We start from the raw sequence: 17,348 nt of genomic DNA, 5'->3' as shown, positions 1-17,348 counted from the left end.
AGAATTTATTTTTATGATTTTCACCTAGTTTTAAAAAGGTAATGTGCATCAGGCATGCAGCAGGCTTTTATGCATGATGCTGTTTGATAAGACTACTGTTTACTTTAGAGTCACACTTTTTATGCTTTTGTGCACTCTATGAACATTTAAACTATTGTGAGGCTACAAATTCATTTTTCACTTTCCTCTTACATTGGAATTAACACATTACTTCAAAATTGCATTTAAGAGATAGTACTCAAAAAGTTATTATTAATATTTAAAAAATATTCTACTTTGGGAAGCCTCAGAATTCTCACAGCCTAGGTTCATAAATGCCTTAATACAGCCCTTCTTCTTAAGATACCAAGTATAAATAAAGCAAGTGCAGGGAAAGAATCTTTAACTATAGAAATTCAAGACTGAGGGATGATTTATCTTTCAGTTTACAGAAACAGATGCCTCCTCACTCTAAGCATTTAAATCAAGGTTGAAAGTCCATTTTTGTCACTTTGCATCCTTTAGAACTGGAGTGAGGCTGCTCATACAGTTATTCTTTATTCAGCAAAAATATTTTGTAATGATTATGTTAATTGTCTAAATCAGATGTTACTACACCTTTACCATCCACTTTCTCTTGTTATGACCCTGACGTGTATCTTGGCATTACTGATGCCTTGATTAGGTTACTATAATGTTTTCATCTAGCAAATGCTTTTATCCACATCAAAATACAAAACAAAACCACACATACAGTTCAATAGACTAGAAACTAAAAATTTAAGAAGCCTAATTTTACACAATGTTGCACAAAAAGTGTAGTACTACAACAGTTAGTCCCAAGACCATTTCTGTAGACCTTAGAATGCAATGTTAGAGTGGAAACAATGGACCTATTGCTTTTTGAATTGAAAATGGGACTCCTGACCAATGAAGGAGGTCGAGAGGCGTGCCCTCAATTCAAAAACTCAACTCCATGACGTTTTAGTTTCCTGTTTATTATATCCAATTCCTAGTTTCCATGTTTTATTCATAAGACTGGACAACTGACATGCAGATTATGCAAAAGGAGTTGCATAAAAAAATATTTTTTGGTGGAGTACTACAAATGTTATATGTTTTGTAATTTTTTTTTTTTTTTTGCTTTTTATTAAATTAGGGCCACTGATCGGGATAATTACATACTAATAATGATTTGATACAGGCGTACCTGAGATATGAAATATTTGACACGTTAAATTAATACTGCGCCCAAAAATACTTTATCCCATGTATTTAGTAGTGGTTTCTGAGAAAGAAAAATGAATTTCATGTTTTCATGCAGAATGGGGAGAAAGAAACTTATGGTACAACAGAACTCAATGGTGACCAGTGGTGTAAAAAGGCAAACAATGTGAAAAGGCAATAATAAAAAAAATGTAAAATTGAACCCAACACTCATGTTGCATAATTCACATGTCTGTTATCCAGTTGCTTGTTCAAACATGCAAAATTAATGCTTTTTTTGATAACAAATTTTGATATAGTTTCTTCTGGAATTTTTACCACATACCCAAACAGTAAATCCAAAGACTCATGGGAACGACCTTCTGACTTGAACACCCATCTCCCCACATTATTCATTGGTAAAGAGTCCTGCCTTCAATTCAATTTATGCCAACATTTTTTAATTTTGTTGGGTTCAGTGATGGCTTACTAAAACCAACTCTGATAGTTTAGGATTGTTTAAGCAGTTCAGTTTCATTTACAGAATCACAGTATCACATGAACTCAAGATTACAAAATGGGTTGCAAGATGGAATCATATTTAGTGTGCTTTAACTAAACAAAGGATGTATTCTGCAGCATCCTATCCAAACTCCATCTCAGAGCCCTGGACATCAGCACTTCCGTCACACCAGGAAGTTCTGCAAGAAGATCATCAGGGAGCACCTGGAACACATCCGGGTGTGCCATAAAAGGGGCTGCCTCACTTCATTCAGGGAGCTGGAGTCGGCTGGTAGTGGATAGAGCTTGTGAAAGAGGAGTGGAGGCGGCAGAAGAGAAAGAAAAGAAAGTCAAAAAAAGGATTGTGAGCTGAGTTTATTGTGGCTGTGTTGTGCTGTGAAAATAAATAGCGTGTGTTTCGGATTTGGCTATCTCAGTGTCTATCTGTGTCCAGGTATTTTTCCCAATACTTATATTTTTAATTTTAAAGTTCAGAATTTCATTCCACTTCATAAACTAACTCGTATTGATAATTACCAAATATAAAATGCATTTTAAAATAGAAAATTATAAACATATAAAATAATCTGTTCTACAGTATAAATAAAATAAAGCAATATCTCTACTGAAATCAAATCAACAAGCTGATTATTAATTTTACCAGGTAACTTTTTTTAAAGCACATAATAATAAGGAAGGGAGGACAGATTTTGTTAAGTTATGCCATCTTCTGTGTGCATTTATGTACCTCCTATTGGGCATGTTTTTTTATTTCTGTGCCACTATGTTTTTAAAGAGAGGTATTTTAATACATACTTTTGATTCAGCTTGCTGTCTACATATCAACCTATATATTAAGAGAAAAATGAACAGCAGGTTTTTTATACTGACTAATTTATAACAAAAATATTCAGATCTAAAAAGTGTCACTATACATGAAAAACATCTCAACTTCCAATCACATCATAAGCTATAATTATTTTGTCTGAATGATGCATAATGCAAACACATTTATTTATTAACAAGAAGCAATGCAGTAAACACTTTTGTTAACCATCTACTTTTTCCTTTCTCCTAACGTTGAAAGGTAAGCAGTCTATTATTTCCATTGACTAGATAACTTCTGCTTGATATGTCTCTTTCGCTATTAATTATTGGAATATCCAAGAAGTTCCGTTCTGTGCATACCTATATCAACAAGTGTACAATCAATTATAAAGACATAAAAAGCATAACTTTTGTTTACCTTCAACACTGTGATGAATGGTACAAAGTTGGCCCTCTGAAGTCCATTTTTATAGAGGTCTGAAAAAGAAAGGTTTTATAACCATATAACTATCTAAATTTATAATGCATTTTTCCATTCCATTATAAAGATCAAAAAGAGGAGATCTAATTTCTCTACCTTTGGCACATGAAATTCACTAACCCATCATAATGCCAATGAAATGCCACCAAAAACAAAACACTACTGTATGTTATCAAAATTTTTGAAATGCCTTTGATAATAGTGCATCAAAATACAACTAATCAGTGACACTGATTTTTTTTTGGTGCAGCATGTTAGCCCAGTGGTTACAGCTTCAATTGTAAGTTCAGGCAAAGTCTACATGGACTCGTACATACATTCTCCCTCCAATTTATTCAATGAAACAGTTTGAAACATTTATAATAAGAAATAACAGAGGCATACAACTTGACAAATAATTCAAATTTGAAAGCCATTCCATTATGGCTTTATCAACTATGAAAACATTTCCTTTATATAGTATTTATATTCATATTCTTCAGATAACATGCCCTGAAGGCTAGATGAAATAGACTACTTTTTCCTATGTTCATATTTCATTTACAGAGAAAAAATATGTTTCATGAAAAAATATATATGTTTTGATATCTTTAGAACAGGTTTTGTGCAATTGCGGAAATATATACTATTTGACTATTTTGTGGATAGCGTTATAAATGGAGGATTTTTTATGAAATATTGTGAACATCTTGCACACTCTAGTCATTAGACCTGACTACGTTTTGGGTTAAATCCAATTATTTAGCTATGAGGTTTTGAAGATTAGTGTTCTTAAAGCTAATACCAACAATAGCCAAACAACTTCTTAGAAGTTCATAACATTGTGGCATAAATATTTAGAACTTTGAACAAAACAATCTGGGGTATAGTGACTTTAACTAAAAGCTCAAGCTTTGAGACTTTAAAGTTCAAAAATTTTACATGCAGTAGTCACATAAGCTAAACTCAAATTTCAGTTAGACATCAATTGCTTATTCTGTCTTTCTTAAATTACCAGAACACATATTTTTAAGAAGCAGTTTGATTCAGTTGACTCAAGTTCAGCAGCAGGTTAAAAACCAAAGTCTGCAGGACATCAACAACCCTGTCACAGGAGAGGAGGAGATAGACACGGGGCAGCAACCTGAACCTAGCCCAGTACAACCAACAGTGGAGAAAAAGATTTAGGGGAAGAAGCAACAGATAAACTGGCCAAAGTCCTGTGAAAAGGAGGTGTGGAAGGAGGTCAATTTAGACCTCAGCAACATATTGGGGACTCTCCACGGCACCACGCTGAAGAAGTTGGAACTTTATGGGGGAAGTAATCTACTCCTACTGAGCAAAGTGACTTGGGGTGGTAGAGAGAAAGAGTACAGCACCAACAATCCCTAATATGTCAAGGAGGCAGAGGGAAATAAATTGACTGGTCCGAGAGAGAAGGCAGCTGAATAAGCAATGGAGAAATGACACAGAAGAGGAGAGAGATGGGATAAATCTGCTGCAAGCAGAAATTCAGTGCATGCTCATAACACTGAGGAGAGCTAAAAACCTTGTGAAGAAGCACAAGAGGAAGGAGAGGACAAGAGCATGCTTCTACAAAGACACTTTCAAATTTGTGAGAAGAGTGGGAGTCTCTCTGTGTCAATGGTATACCTGGAGAAGCATATGGAAATGTCCTGTGCAGATAGCAGATGCTATGAAAAGATCACTCTCCCAGTTGACATGCCTCCTATCCATCCTTCGGTGCACCAGCTAGACACCACCCCACCTTGATGGAGTGAAGTGCAGAACATCGTGAATAAAGCAAGGGAATCATCACCACCAGGCCCCAATGGAGATCCATACAAGCTCTTCAAAAATGCACCAGGTGTACTGCAATTCCTGTGGAGGCTCATGAAAGTGGTATGGCGCAAAAAGGGCATCCCAACATCCTGGTGGAGAGCTGGGGGAATCCTGATTCCCAAAGAAAAGGATTCCTCAGAAATCAGTCAGTTCTGCCAGATAAGCCTCCTAAATGTTGAGGGCAAAATCTTCTCCAGCATCGTGGCTCAAAGGCTATCCAGTTACCGGCAAAGAAACCACCTCATTGATACATCAATTCAGAAGGCAGGCATCTCGGGCTTCTCCAGCTGTCTGGGACACACTAGCACCATCTGGCACCAGATTCAGGTTGCCAAGAAGGAGGGAAGAAATCTGCATGTGGTGTTTCTGGACCTTGCCAAAACCTTTCGTTCAGTCCCTCACAAATTCCTCTGGACTGCCTTTGACTACTTTAGTGTACCAGTGTCTCTTACAGATCTTGTCAAGGCTTATTTCCGGGACATTCAGTGTAACAATAGCAGGTTTCACCACAGCATGGCAATGTCTGGAGGTGGGAATCATGGCAGGATGCACCATCTCCCCTCTAGCCTTCACCATGGCTATGGAGGTGATCATTAGAGCATCTCGATGGGTGGTTGGAGGAAAGCACATAAGACCTGGTCTGAGGATGCCACCTATCAGGGGCATTTATGGATGATCTTACAATACTTACCACAATCAAGGCTTGTACTCAGATACTGCTCAGAAAGATCCAAGATAACATTGAGATGGCCCAGATGAAGATCAAACCAATTAAGTCTAGAAGCATTTCCATCATTAAGGGTGGTTGGCTAATGGGGCGATTCCCACAGTCTCTGAGAAGCCAGTTAAGAGCCTATGGCATTGGTACAGTGAATCGCTCAAGAACAGGGACCAGGTAGAACAGGTCAGGAAGGATGCTATCTGTGGCCTGGAGACCATCGACAAAACTTCTCTCCCTGGCAAATTGAAGCTCTGGTGCTTGCAGTTTGGCCTCCTTCCATGTCTCATGTGGCCCCAAACCCTGTATGAGGTTCCAGTCACAAAAGTGGATAAGCTGGAGCAGCTGCTTAGCTCTTACATGATGAAATGGCTTGGTCTTCCTAGAGGAGTACAAGTGCCCCAAGGTGAGGCTAGAAGAGTCAAGGGATCCTGTTGTGGCCCAAGTTGCCCCAAATTTAGATACCGGTAGGAAGTGTTCACCAGCAGAAGCAACCAAGCTTGCAAAGGCAACACTCATGCACAGGGACATTGTGGGTCAGGTCCAGCAAGGAAGGGGTGGTTTTGGACTTGAGGCCAGCACACCATCCTGGAGCAAGGCCACGCTGTCTCAGAGGCGCAGACTTGTGGTGCAAGAGATTCGCCAGCAGGAGGAGACAATAAGGCAAGAGAAGGCCATTGCACAGGTTAAGCAAGGGCAGTGGCTGAGATGGGAAGGAGTAGAGAAAAGGAAGCTATGGGAGATGGAGGCATTTAGAGCAAGCTTCACCATCAAGGCTGCCTATGCTGTCATGTCATCTCCAAAAAATCTAAGCCAGTGGTATGAAGAAGATCTCACATGCTTGCTCTGTCTGTCACCAGCATCATTAAAACACATCTTGGTGGGGTGCTAGACCAGCCTCTCTCAAGGCCGGTACACCTGGCAACACAACCAGGTGCTACAGTAAATGGTAAATGGTAAATGGCCTGTATTTGATATAGCGCCTAACTAGAGTTCAAGAACCCCCCTAGGCGCTTTACAACACAACAGTCATTCACCCATTCACACACACATTCATACGCTGGTGATGATAAGCTACTATGTAGCCACAGCTGCCCTGGGGCACACTGACAGAAGTGAGGCTGCCGAACACTGGCGCCACCAATCCTTCCGACCACCACCAGCAGGCAAGGCAGAAGTGCTGGAGAAACAATGGACAAGTGTGAACATCCTTCCTCCCCCTTTATTCCATCGGCCGTAACATTTATTCCATCAGCAATAACATTTTTTCCATGGCAATAACATTTGTCTGGGAAGGAGAGGGCCAAGCCGGACATGCCACTCCAGGACCGGACTCAGGGCAGCTGGGTGGTATGTGAGATTGGAAATTGTTGGTGGACCTAGGTCAAAAACTCTACTACTGCATCTACCAACCTCAGACCTGACCTTGTGCTATGGTCAGAATCACTCCAGCTCGTCAACATCATTAAGATTAATGTTCCATGGAAGGATGCAGTGGAGGAGGCCTATGAACACAAAAAGCTGAGATAAGCTGATCATACAACTGATGTGCAACAATGCGGCTGGAAAGCTAAGGTCAGATCAGTCGAGGGTTTATTGCCACCTCAACATCAAGGCTACTCTGGGAGTGTGGGGACAGGCTCACCAGCAAGCATTGAAGGACATCTCTAGCACTGTTGAAAAGCGCAGTCAGTGGCACTGTCTCAAAAGGAAGAACTCTAGCTGGGCCTCAACTGGGTAGATGGCGTCTTGGGGTGAGCCTGGGACGCCGGGATTCATTACTGAACCCTCTGGAGACGTCATGGGCCTATCAGCGAAACGTTGAGGAAAGGGGGCACCCACTTGATAACCCAGGAAGGCGCCATCACTCATTTGACAATTCCACTGAATCTAATCTGAAAGTCTCATGTATTCAATTAGGAATGTAAACACCTAGTTCTATGAAACAAAACTATGTCCGAGTCCTGAATTCGGCACTTTCAGTTTATGATTTGGTGTGCAAGCCCAAAAGCCATTCTACCTGCATGATAAAAGGTTGTAGTTTCTACTACTTCTCCTCTAATTTTTAAAATCTTAAATTAAACGAACAATTATTTGTTGAATATCAGTAATATCAGTTGTGTTTCAAATTGCAAACTTTCAAGAGAACTAAACATATCAATAAATGACACACGGGTGTGTTGAGGACATCTTTCATTGGGCAGAACATTTTTTTCCCTGGGAAAAATATCATAATGGTTATTTGTCAACCACTACATTTTCTATAATTATTAACTGAATGACCACTTGAAAAATTATGCATTAACTATGCATGTAGCCACAATATGAACACAACCCCAGTTTAGTTTACCTCAAACCACATATTTATTCCCTTAACCTTTGCATATAATTAATATTAAAATTTATTTTTGGAATGTTTAATTAACATGTTAGTGTGCACACTGACAGGATGTTCAACATGCACACATGGTGTATTTGTGGTAGAAGATTATAGGACATTTAACTAACAGTTTCACTGGGCACTGCTGTTTTAAATTTAAATCAATCTTTTTTTTAAGGTGAACTGCATTTTTGGGCGCAATTACACAGGAAAGTTAAATCACAACACTACAATGTCATTAACCATAAATATAGTCATTTACATTTTGACTTATTATTTTCAGTCCTACTGTAAAATAACGGAAAAAAAATTGGCTTTATTTACAATCCACTCTGATGAACAGTGATTACAATATTTTATGATTTTTATCTTTAAATAATTAAGCAAGAATGAAAAACATAAAGCATAAATTCCATAAAATCAAATTTACAAAAGCTTTCCAAAAATCTGACTATAGTCAATAAATACAAAAATATGAATTATTCCTCAGAATAAGGGTGCTATAGTTAAAAAATTAATTAAAAAAAATACTTTTCACCCCAAACAGTTTCACACATGAAAAATGTAACAATACTATCTTTAAAAATGAATTACTTTGTTACATTTTAGTTATAATGAAGTGTATGATGTCACAGCACTTAGCATTGCTGTCTCACAGATTCAGAGTGAACCTGAATCATGTCCTGGATATTGCCTGTACAGAGTTGGTATGTTCTGCCTGTGTGGAGATTCTTTCAAGCTTGCTTCCACATTAGATTAACTGGTAAGGTTAAACAGGCCTATGTCAAGTGAGTGTAGATGCGTGCATAAAATGTTCTCTATGCAGGTTTGATTTCCCATCTTATACCCAGTGCTGCCAGTACTGGCACTCATTCCTTGTTACCCTGAACAGGATAATTAGGTTACAGGGTGGATGGATGCATTATAATAGTTACTTATGAGAAAAAAAAATATGTAGGACATATTTATTTGTTATACTACTGTTATTTGTAGTATTTGTCTCCCTTTACACTAGCAATTAGCCATAACAAAATAAAATACTTTAACACCTACCTTCTGGAGGTCTGTTAGAAGTTGCAACAACCACCACCCCATTTTGAAACAAATTTTCAAACAGTTGTTTCAAAATCATGGCATCTGCAATATCTGTGACCTGAGAAAAATTGAATGACATAACTGTTTTTACATTATTTTATGCTAGAAGGTATCTAAAAAATTAAGCTTAATATGTGTTTGTCTTTACAGTTCAGTGAATTTTTCTTTTAAATACTTTTTTCTTGTGAAAAAACAGATAAATGATGCAATTGTAGCTTTCATTTTAAGGTTGCAGGTTTTATCTGAGAAAAATGCACACAACTACTTCATAAAATACAATCTGCTCAGTATTTTACATTTCTATTACATTTTCTGGCCAGAGCCCCTTGTTGAAGCTGACAGTAAATGTTCATGGAATTGCTTTTTATCCAAATGAAGACAAGTAACAAATATATAAAAGCAGAGATAATCAGCTGATGTAGGAAATGGATTGATATGAAATAGAAACAATTGCACAATGGAGACAAAACAACTCAACAGATGGCTAACACAAAAATAAGCAGTTGTATTGTGTTTTGAGGACCTTGTAGCACTACTGGCCATGAATAAATCAAAGAATGTGCAGTTGATGTTTTCTTCTTCACCACACAGTCACTAATGATTGAAGCTCAAATGACTAAATGACTAAATAAATTAACTTTAACTCCATAAAGTGGCATGTCTGTTTGGGGAAATTGAACATATTTAATTGTAGGACCGTTGTATTTTGTATGTCCATTGCAGTAATTCCAAATTAAAGTAAAAACCCTGGAAGAAAATGTACTTCTATACAGTAAATACATACAGTAAATGCCTAAATAATAAACACATACACATATCAGTACTGTATATACCAACAATGAAAGATTTGTATGTATTCTTAATATTCAATGTTCCATGAATATTGAAAGTGTATCATAAATAAAAAATATGGCAAGAATAAATGTGACAGTAAATATTACTTTTAGTTGAATACGGCAAATATTGTGCTTAAAAATATGTACACACATTAATGAATACTGTATATCAACAATGAAATGTCAGTCAGTCATTCTCCAACCCGCTATATCCTACCACAGGGTCACGGGGGTCTGCTGGAGCCAATCCCAGCCAACACAGGGCACAAGGCAAGAACAAACCCCGGGCAGGGCACCAGCCCACCGCAACAATGAAATGTATACTACATATTCTTAACATTCAATGAGTATATACATTGTGACTATAGAAAGTATATCAAAAATAAAAAAATATGACCAGATCAATGTGACACTCCCACAGAGATAAATACATTATTGTGATTCATATTTTAAAATTCTTCGCCTTGTGCAAAAACTATTAATAAACATTCAATCGTTATCTAGAGTTAATTATCATGGACCTAATAATGTTAAAGTTTTATTTTGTGTTGATTTTAAGAGTAAATCTGCATAAAGCACCATAACATCTACAAAAAGAAAAAAAAAAGAAAAAACACAATAGACTTCAGTACTTGATGGAAACATGGAGTGGAAAAAAATATATAAATCTTACCAACAAAGTGGATGACGTTCTTGGAATTTTTGTAATACGTTTTGTAGCATGAATGTATTCTGTAAATATGGTACTCATATACTCACCAGTACATCACACACAACTGTTTCACACACCAATAAACACTTCAGTTTTTCCAGTTTTTCTTCAAATTTTATCAGTTGAAATGCAACTTGTCAATTGACAATGTTAATTAAAGGTAAATAAATTAATAAATACCATAGACAAGGTATTAGTTTCTTTTGCCTGAGTTTTAGTTAACTTGACTCAGGCCTATTAATTTGTCTATTTTCCATAATTAGAAGTCAAACAATAATAGGACACAAAACAAGCCATCACATGACCATGACACTATATTTGAAAATAAAGAAAGGTGAAGGTCTCGGTAAGGTTGATTTCTCAGGTCACCAATACATTTTGACGGTGTTCTTAAAAAGGAAAATCAACCTTTTTAGAAATGCCTGCCTTGGCAGAATGAGAGCAACAACAAGCCACTGAATTAAATGATGGGTTTAATTAACAGCAAGAATCAGCTTCTCATTAAGAAACTGGTTAGAGTGAAATTGGCTGAAGTTTGAAGCCCCAATTTAGCTTGTCATTTGTTGACTTGTTTCACATCTCATTTCCATCTGGTTGCCATTTAATGAAGAAATTAATCAATTCAGAGGACTAACTCTTAAAAACATGGCTATTAAAATGAAGGGAAAAGAAGTTAATTAGCAGTGAAAACTGGTCACTGATTAGGGAAAGGGTTGGAATGAAAACCTGCAGTCACTGCGGCACTCCAGGCCTGGAGTTCAACAACCCTGCCATAGACTTTTACATTTACATTAATTTGCTTAGGAGATACTTTTTATCCAAAGTGACTTACAAAAGAGGTAAACAATCAAGTAACATTAGGCTATATATTTGTTCAGCAAATGTAATTGGATGGGTAACAAAAGTTGATTGCCACAAGTGAAAAGATGCAATAACATACATTTACAATGATAGATTACAATCACTAAAGCAATTAAACTTAAATTAACCAAGATTATAAAATATCGCAATGTATTTTTTTTCTTCGTCAATTCAACAGATATTCACAGAACAGATGGGTCTTTAATCGCTTCTCACAGTGAGCCAATGTAATGACCTGAAGAGAGGAGTGACATGTGCCCGTCTCGGCTTGTTAAATACAAGATGGGACACTGCATTCTGAAGTATAGACTACAAAAGAGGTTTCCAGAATTTTTCTCAGCCTGCTCGTCCAGTCGGTGGAAGTTAAAATAAGCAACTGTTCACTTACACTGCCCTTTCAGAGAAGTGCTCAGCACAGTTACAAAGCAACACTGTACAGTACTCACCAGAATTATTGGCGTCCTTGGTAAAGAGAAGTAGAAAAGGCTATTGATAAATGACTTAACTGTTGATTTATCTTACATGCTTATAATAAGAGGAATCTAATCTTTCATGATGTAAGTTTTTCTATAAATGTTATTAGTTGAAATGCAATGAATGACCTAAAATGTTGTTGTGCTGTGAGGCGCCTGTCACACAAGTTGGTGACCCTCATAAACTTGTCTTCTGATTGAGTTGTGACTTTGGGTCTACCAAATGTCTTCCTATCAGAGTTTCTTCCAGTTTCCAATTGCCTTTGGACTGTGTTGGAATTTTCAACTTTTTTACAGTGTAACATTGTCCAAGGCACACTTCAGAGGGTGCAGTAACACAGTCTGTTCCAACTCTGCTTTAAGACAGACAAAGGGTTTTAAAGTAATCGACATAAGTTGGGACAACTGTGTAAATTATATTTGTAACCTATTAGTTGTTCCCTAAAGAAGACCCATTTGGAATATTTTAAAATTGTATTTTTTTCAGTTTGTTAATCTAAACTTTCAAATTAAACTTCTGGCAGTTTACTGCTTACCTTTTCACCATTTTATGTCATTCATTGCATTTCAACATTGATTACATTTAAAGAAAAACTGAGTTGTTCTAAAACTTTTGACCGGTAGTGTAGCTAACAAGTGCAAGGATTAGTCCCTATCATATGTCAAGAAATGTGCTATGGAATTCTGTTGTGGCATGACTTCTCTCAAAGATGACACAAGGTTCAGTTGGCCTTTGAGAGTAGTTAATAACAAAAGAAAATTTTGCCACTGTGGTGTGAACTCTATTGAAGATTTGAGGAGTGAGAGCATATGAGGTAGCAGACGCTGCATGGATTTCATTTGAGTGACATAAAAAGTGTAGTAAATTTTAGTGTTCTAGGCTATTATGTTGAAAAATAAAACATATTTTTACTATGGTTTCTCCTAATAGGTCAAGTTTAATGCATTTTGAGCAACTATGGTAAATACAGTAATATATTTTGTTTTTAACACTTTACTTTCCCTTGCATCAACTATGAGTTGAACAAATTAACAACAGCTCAGTCATTATTTGGGTTCAAATGGACAACTAAACGTGTGGCTGCCTCCACATTTTCCCAACATTATATGGCCCTTTGATTAGAAAATTCTCCTGACCATTGACCTTTTTTTCCATTTTCTGTTAACTCCTATTAGAAATTAGTTAAATTGCTTCTGTGCATTGATTGTGCATCTCCTTGCACAGTCTATATATAGAAAGCTTGATATATTAATAATGCAAGTGTTTATGTTTAAGTGCTACTGTGCATTTGTGCCAACTACTGCTGCTAAAATATGCTCTGGTTCACAAGTGACACACACTGGTAAAATATGGAAATGAACTATGTACCAACAGATGCAAACGATTGCACGATACTCCATCATTAGTTTAGTTCTCCGCAGTTATTAACAAAATACCAAGACTGGGCAAACAATCAAGTTTTTTCATTCAACAGCTTGGCATCACTTATAAATATAAAAATGCAAAAGTAATATAAAAATTAATTATTTAAGCTATTTCTATTTTCTTTCATTGTGATGGAATGGTGCTCTGTTCAGGGCTTGATCCAGCCTTGTGCCCTATGCTAGATGGGATTGGCTCCAGCTTCCCTAGTGACCCTGTTCAGGAATAAGTGGGCTAGAAAATGAGTGAATGACTGACTTTTCTTTCATTTTCTCAATATTATTGGGATAAAATTTCACACAAGAATGCAAATGTGAAATGCTCAGAATGATTTATAAACAATGTCATTGATATTACTGTATTGCCAAAAAAGCAGCCTAAACAAGGTATGGAGTAATAGATGAGGTTTGTTTCACGATAGCAGACACACAGGGGATGACACATAATGATGAATATCTATGTCATTTACTTTCAATGCTGTTTAGAAACTTGACTACTGAGTTAAAAGACAGCATACACAGTATGAATAAATGTGGTTGCTTTAAAGTAAAGTTTAGGTGCAGGCTCTACCCTACATATGCTTTATTAGTTTCACAGATAAATAAACTAATATTTAAAATAGGGTTCAATTGCTGAGGCAAGAGTCACTATGTGTATATGGGTGCCAACTTAAGATCTTTTGATCTTGTATTCTTACATAGCTTAAGACATTAGCAATTTTACACTCTAACTAAGCTGAAGACAATAGCTGAAGTATTTTTGTACCCTGAGCTTCTCTAGAATCTAGCATTCATTACAAACAAGGAACAAAGAGAAGGCTACAAATTACTGATAATGGCAGTCTGCTAATGAAGAGAATGGAGAAATTTCATTAGCATTTAAGAGAAAAGATTTTTATGACCTACAGTTGCTTTCCATTATGATTCACTTAAGACATAAAGAGAAAAAAGTACTACTTCATTTACATGAATAAGTGCTTGTACCTCAATCATCACCAGCTTTGCAAGTAATGCATTAAAAACTTAAGTATGTATTTCCAATAACAATATTAAAAGCAGAATAAAACATTCACTGCAATATATCTCTTTACATGGTAACCACCTTTGGCAAAATGTTGTTTTAGAAATGCATAAAGTCATAGTTTCCATCTGCAAGGTATGTTTATGTATAAAGATGTCACCTTCACCAATTTTCCTTGAAATAAGAATACCAGGTCATAAGATATACATTTTATGCAATTAAGTTTAATAACACAAAACATTTCTAAATGCATATTATTTCTTTTTATCTCTAGATTTGCTAATAACATTACTGTGTTGAACATACTGAACATATTTCCTTTAATTTGAATAAAGTTGAAAATTGCAGTTAATAAGTATGACATTTCCAACAAAAGTCATTATTCCACTCAAATGGATTACTTTCATCGGGGATGATTCTTTAAATGCCATAAGTGGCCTCTAAAGGCAGTTATTAGGAGCCCCTAAAGTCTCAAGCATATGAAACATCAGAGTAATGCAGCAATGAACAAATTACTTTGCCCCCGTTATCCATAAAACTCCTTTGACAGACAGAAGCAACTACACAAAACAATGAATCTGACATCTAAACAGCTTAGGTTGTCTATTACACGAACATGTTATAACATAATGACTTTAATTCAGATAACAAGATAATCGGATCAGTTCAGAATATTAACATACAGTGTTGCACAGATAGGTGAAAACTATTGTACAGATTTGTTCTGAATGATAATCCTGAATTAAATTAAAAACACTCTAGAATTCTACTACTTATTTCCAAAGAGATGCCATATATTTTAATGAAATATGAAAGAAGATATGCAAAATTCAAGACATTATGCCCACAGCAATATATTAGCAGTCTATTTACACTGTATATAAAAAGCTGGCACAACCTTCCTTAAATTCCAGCTTAATATCTAATATTCAACAGTTTTTATGTGAAGATCAAATGGATATTTTATAGAAATTAACAACCAAAAATAAAAAATAATGCCTTGGTTGCATAATTGTGCTCATTCTTTAACACATTAAGGAAGCACATGTTGTTGTTTGGATTGGTATTTTTTAACTCATCATGCATGGATGTTTGCAGTTTTATCACACTCGTCTTGCAAAACAATTTAAGCTCAGTCACACTTTGAATCCATAGATATTCTAAGGACTCAGCACCAGACTCTTAACTGGGATTTTCCAGGACATTGATTTTCCTTTCCTAAGTCCTTCATTGGTTAGGCTGGATTGGTTTGTGCTTTTAATTGCTGTCATGCTGAATGTTGAAATTATTCTTCTTTACCTTCAGCTAAGGAACCAGAGATACCATATCCTACTTTCATTTAATGTCTTAGGTGGAAACTGATATAGATCCAAAGTGAAAGTCAGATGGAATCTTGGATATAACTTACTCAGATATGTTCAACCGTCTTTAAGACAGCACACAGTGCATTTTTTAAACAAGTATCATAGTGATCATCTTACAGAACAATAATGGCATGATATTGTCAGTCCCAGACATTTTGTTAATTGAAGCATTTAACAAATTGTTTTTTTTATTTTTAATTAAAAATAAATTTCTTAGTGCCTCACAATCATACCCAATATTTGACACAAAAGCTCTAAAATTAACAACATGTCAATTTCATTGGATAACAATCTGAAGTTGTAAATAATCAATGGTCCAGATTTTAGACAGTATTTAGAATACTAATTTTATTCTCCATGTGCAATAACTATAATTTTCATTGTGGAGTATGGCCGGCTGTTCATCCCGGTCAATACCCCCAAGCCGCCACGTGGAGCCCTCCCTGCAGTATGGAGGTCCCCCGAAGACCAGCAGGGAATCATGGACATTGGAGTTTTTATACACAGCCCTGCTGGATACCATGGGGACCACTAGGAGACGCTGCAGGGAGGAACGATGGTTAGTTGCCTTATGCCCCGGAAGTACGTCCGAGTCACATGGACAAGGGGAATGACGTGCTTCCGGGATGAAGAAAAGGATGTTTTATCTGACCCAGAAGTGATAAAGAATCACATGGACTGGGGATTGGGAACACTTCCGGGTCAGGGAATATAAAAGGACTGTGGCAGCTCCCAGACGGCGAGCTGAGCTGGGTGGTAGGAGGGCAACGTGTCTGGAAGTGGAGGATTGTTTATTGTAGTACTAGCAAAATACCCACGCATCGCAGCGGAGAAGTAGTGTGTTAAAGAAGTAATGAAAAAGAAAAGGAAACATTTTAAAAATAACGTAACATGATTGTCAAAGTAATTGTTTTGTCACTGTTATGATTGTTGCTGTCATACAGTGGTGTAAAAAACTATTTGCCCCCTTTCTGATTTCTTATTCTTCTGCATGTTTGTCACACAAAATGTTTCTGATCATCAAACACATTTAATCATTAGTCAAATATAACACAAGTAAACACAAAATGCAATTTTTAAATGATGGTTTTTATTATTTAGGGAGAAAAAAAATCCAAACCTACATGGCCCTGAGTGAAAAGTAATTGCCCCTTGTTAAAAAATAACCTAACTGTGGTGTATCACACCTGAGTTCAATTTCCGTAGCCACCCCCAGGCCTGATTACTACAACACCTGTTTCAATCAAGAACATAGCACGACATGGCACCAGCACAGCTGGGAAACTTCGATGCATGTACACCAAGCGGCTCACATGAACTGACGCAGTGCACAGTCAAAAAGCAACAGTTCCAAAGAGCGCTGAACAAAAAATGAATTACACAATTGAAAAGGCAGCAAAAAAATATGAAGCGTCTGATACATACAAGCATATTCATAAATGCAGCTACTGTGGAAACAAAGCACACAAAAAGTCAATGTCCCGCTAAAGGAAGACAGTGTAAAAAAACCCGTGCATGCAGTGTGTCACGTCTCAGATAAAGAAGAAGACTAGCTGTTTATTGATGCAGTAAGAAACGAATCGATGAATGAAACCTGTCATCTTTACAACGATTGACAAACACGGAATGTAACTTGAACACAACACATCC

At 36.6% G+C, this 17,348-nt stretch overlaps 1 protein-coding gene across 1 annotated transcript in view; it reads right to left on the bottom strand.

Moving 5' to 3' along the window:
• The window catches only part of afg1lb (AFG1 like ATPase b), a 261,074-nt gene that overhangs the window by 142,247 nt on the left and 101,479 nt on the right, over positions 1-17,348 (bottom strand). Inside the window, exons 6-7 of the mRNA XM_039749760.1 lie at positions 8,968-9,067; positions 2,933-2,991 (exon numbers count right to left, since the gene is read on the bottom strand). Coding sequence (XP_039605694.1) covers positions 2,933-2,991; positions 8,968-9,067 — 159 coding nt within the window. The remainder of the gene's footprint in view (positions 1-2,932; positions 2,992-8,967; positions 9,068-17,348) is intronic.

The sequence above is a fragment of the Polypterus senegalus genome, chromosome 3, assembly GCF_016835505.1.
Source record: "Polypterus senegalus isolate Bchr_013 chromosome 3, ASM1683550v1, whole genome shotgun sequence".
Taxonomy (NCBI): Eukaryota; Metazoa; Chordata; class Cladistia; order Polypteriformes; family Polypteridae; genus Polypterus; species Polypterus senegalus.
This window is presented reverse-complemented; position numbering and strand designations above follow the sequence as displayed.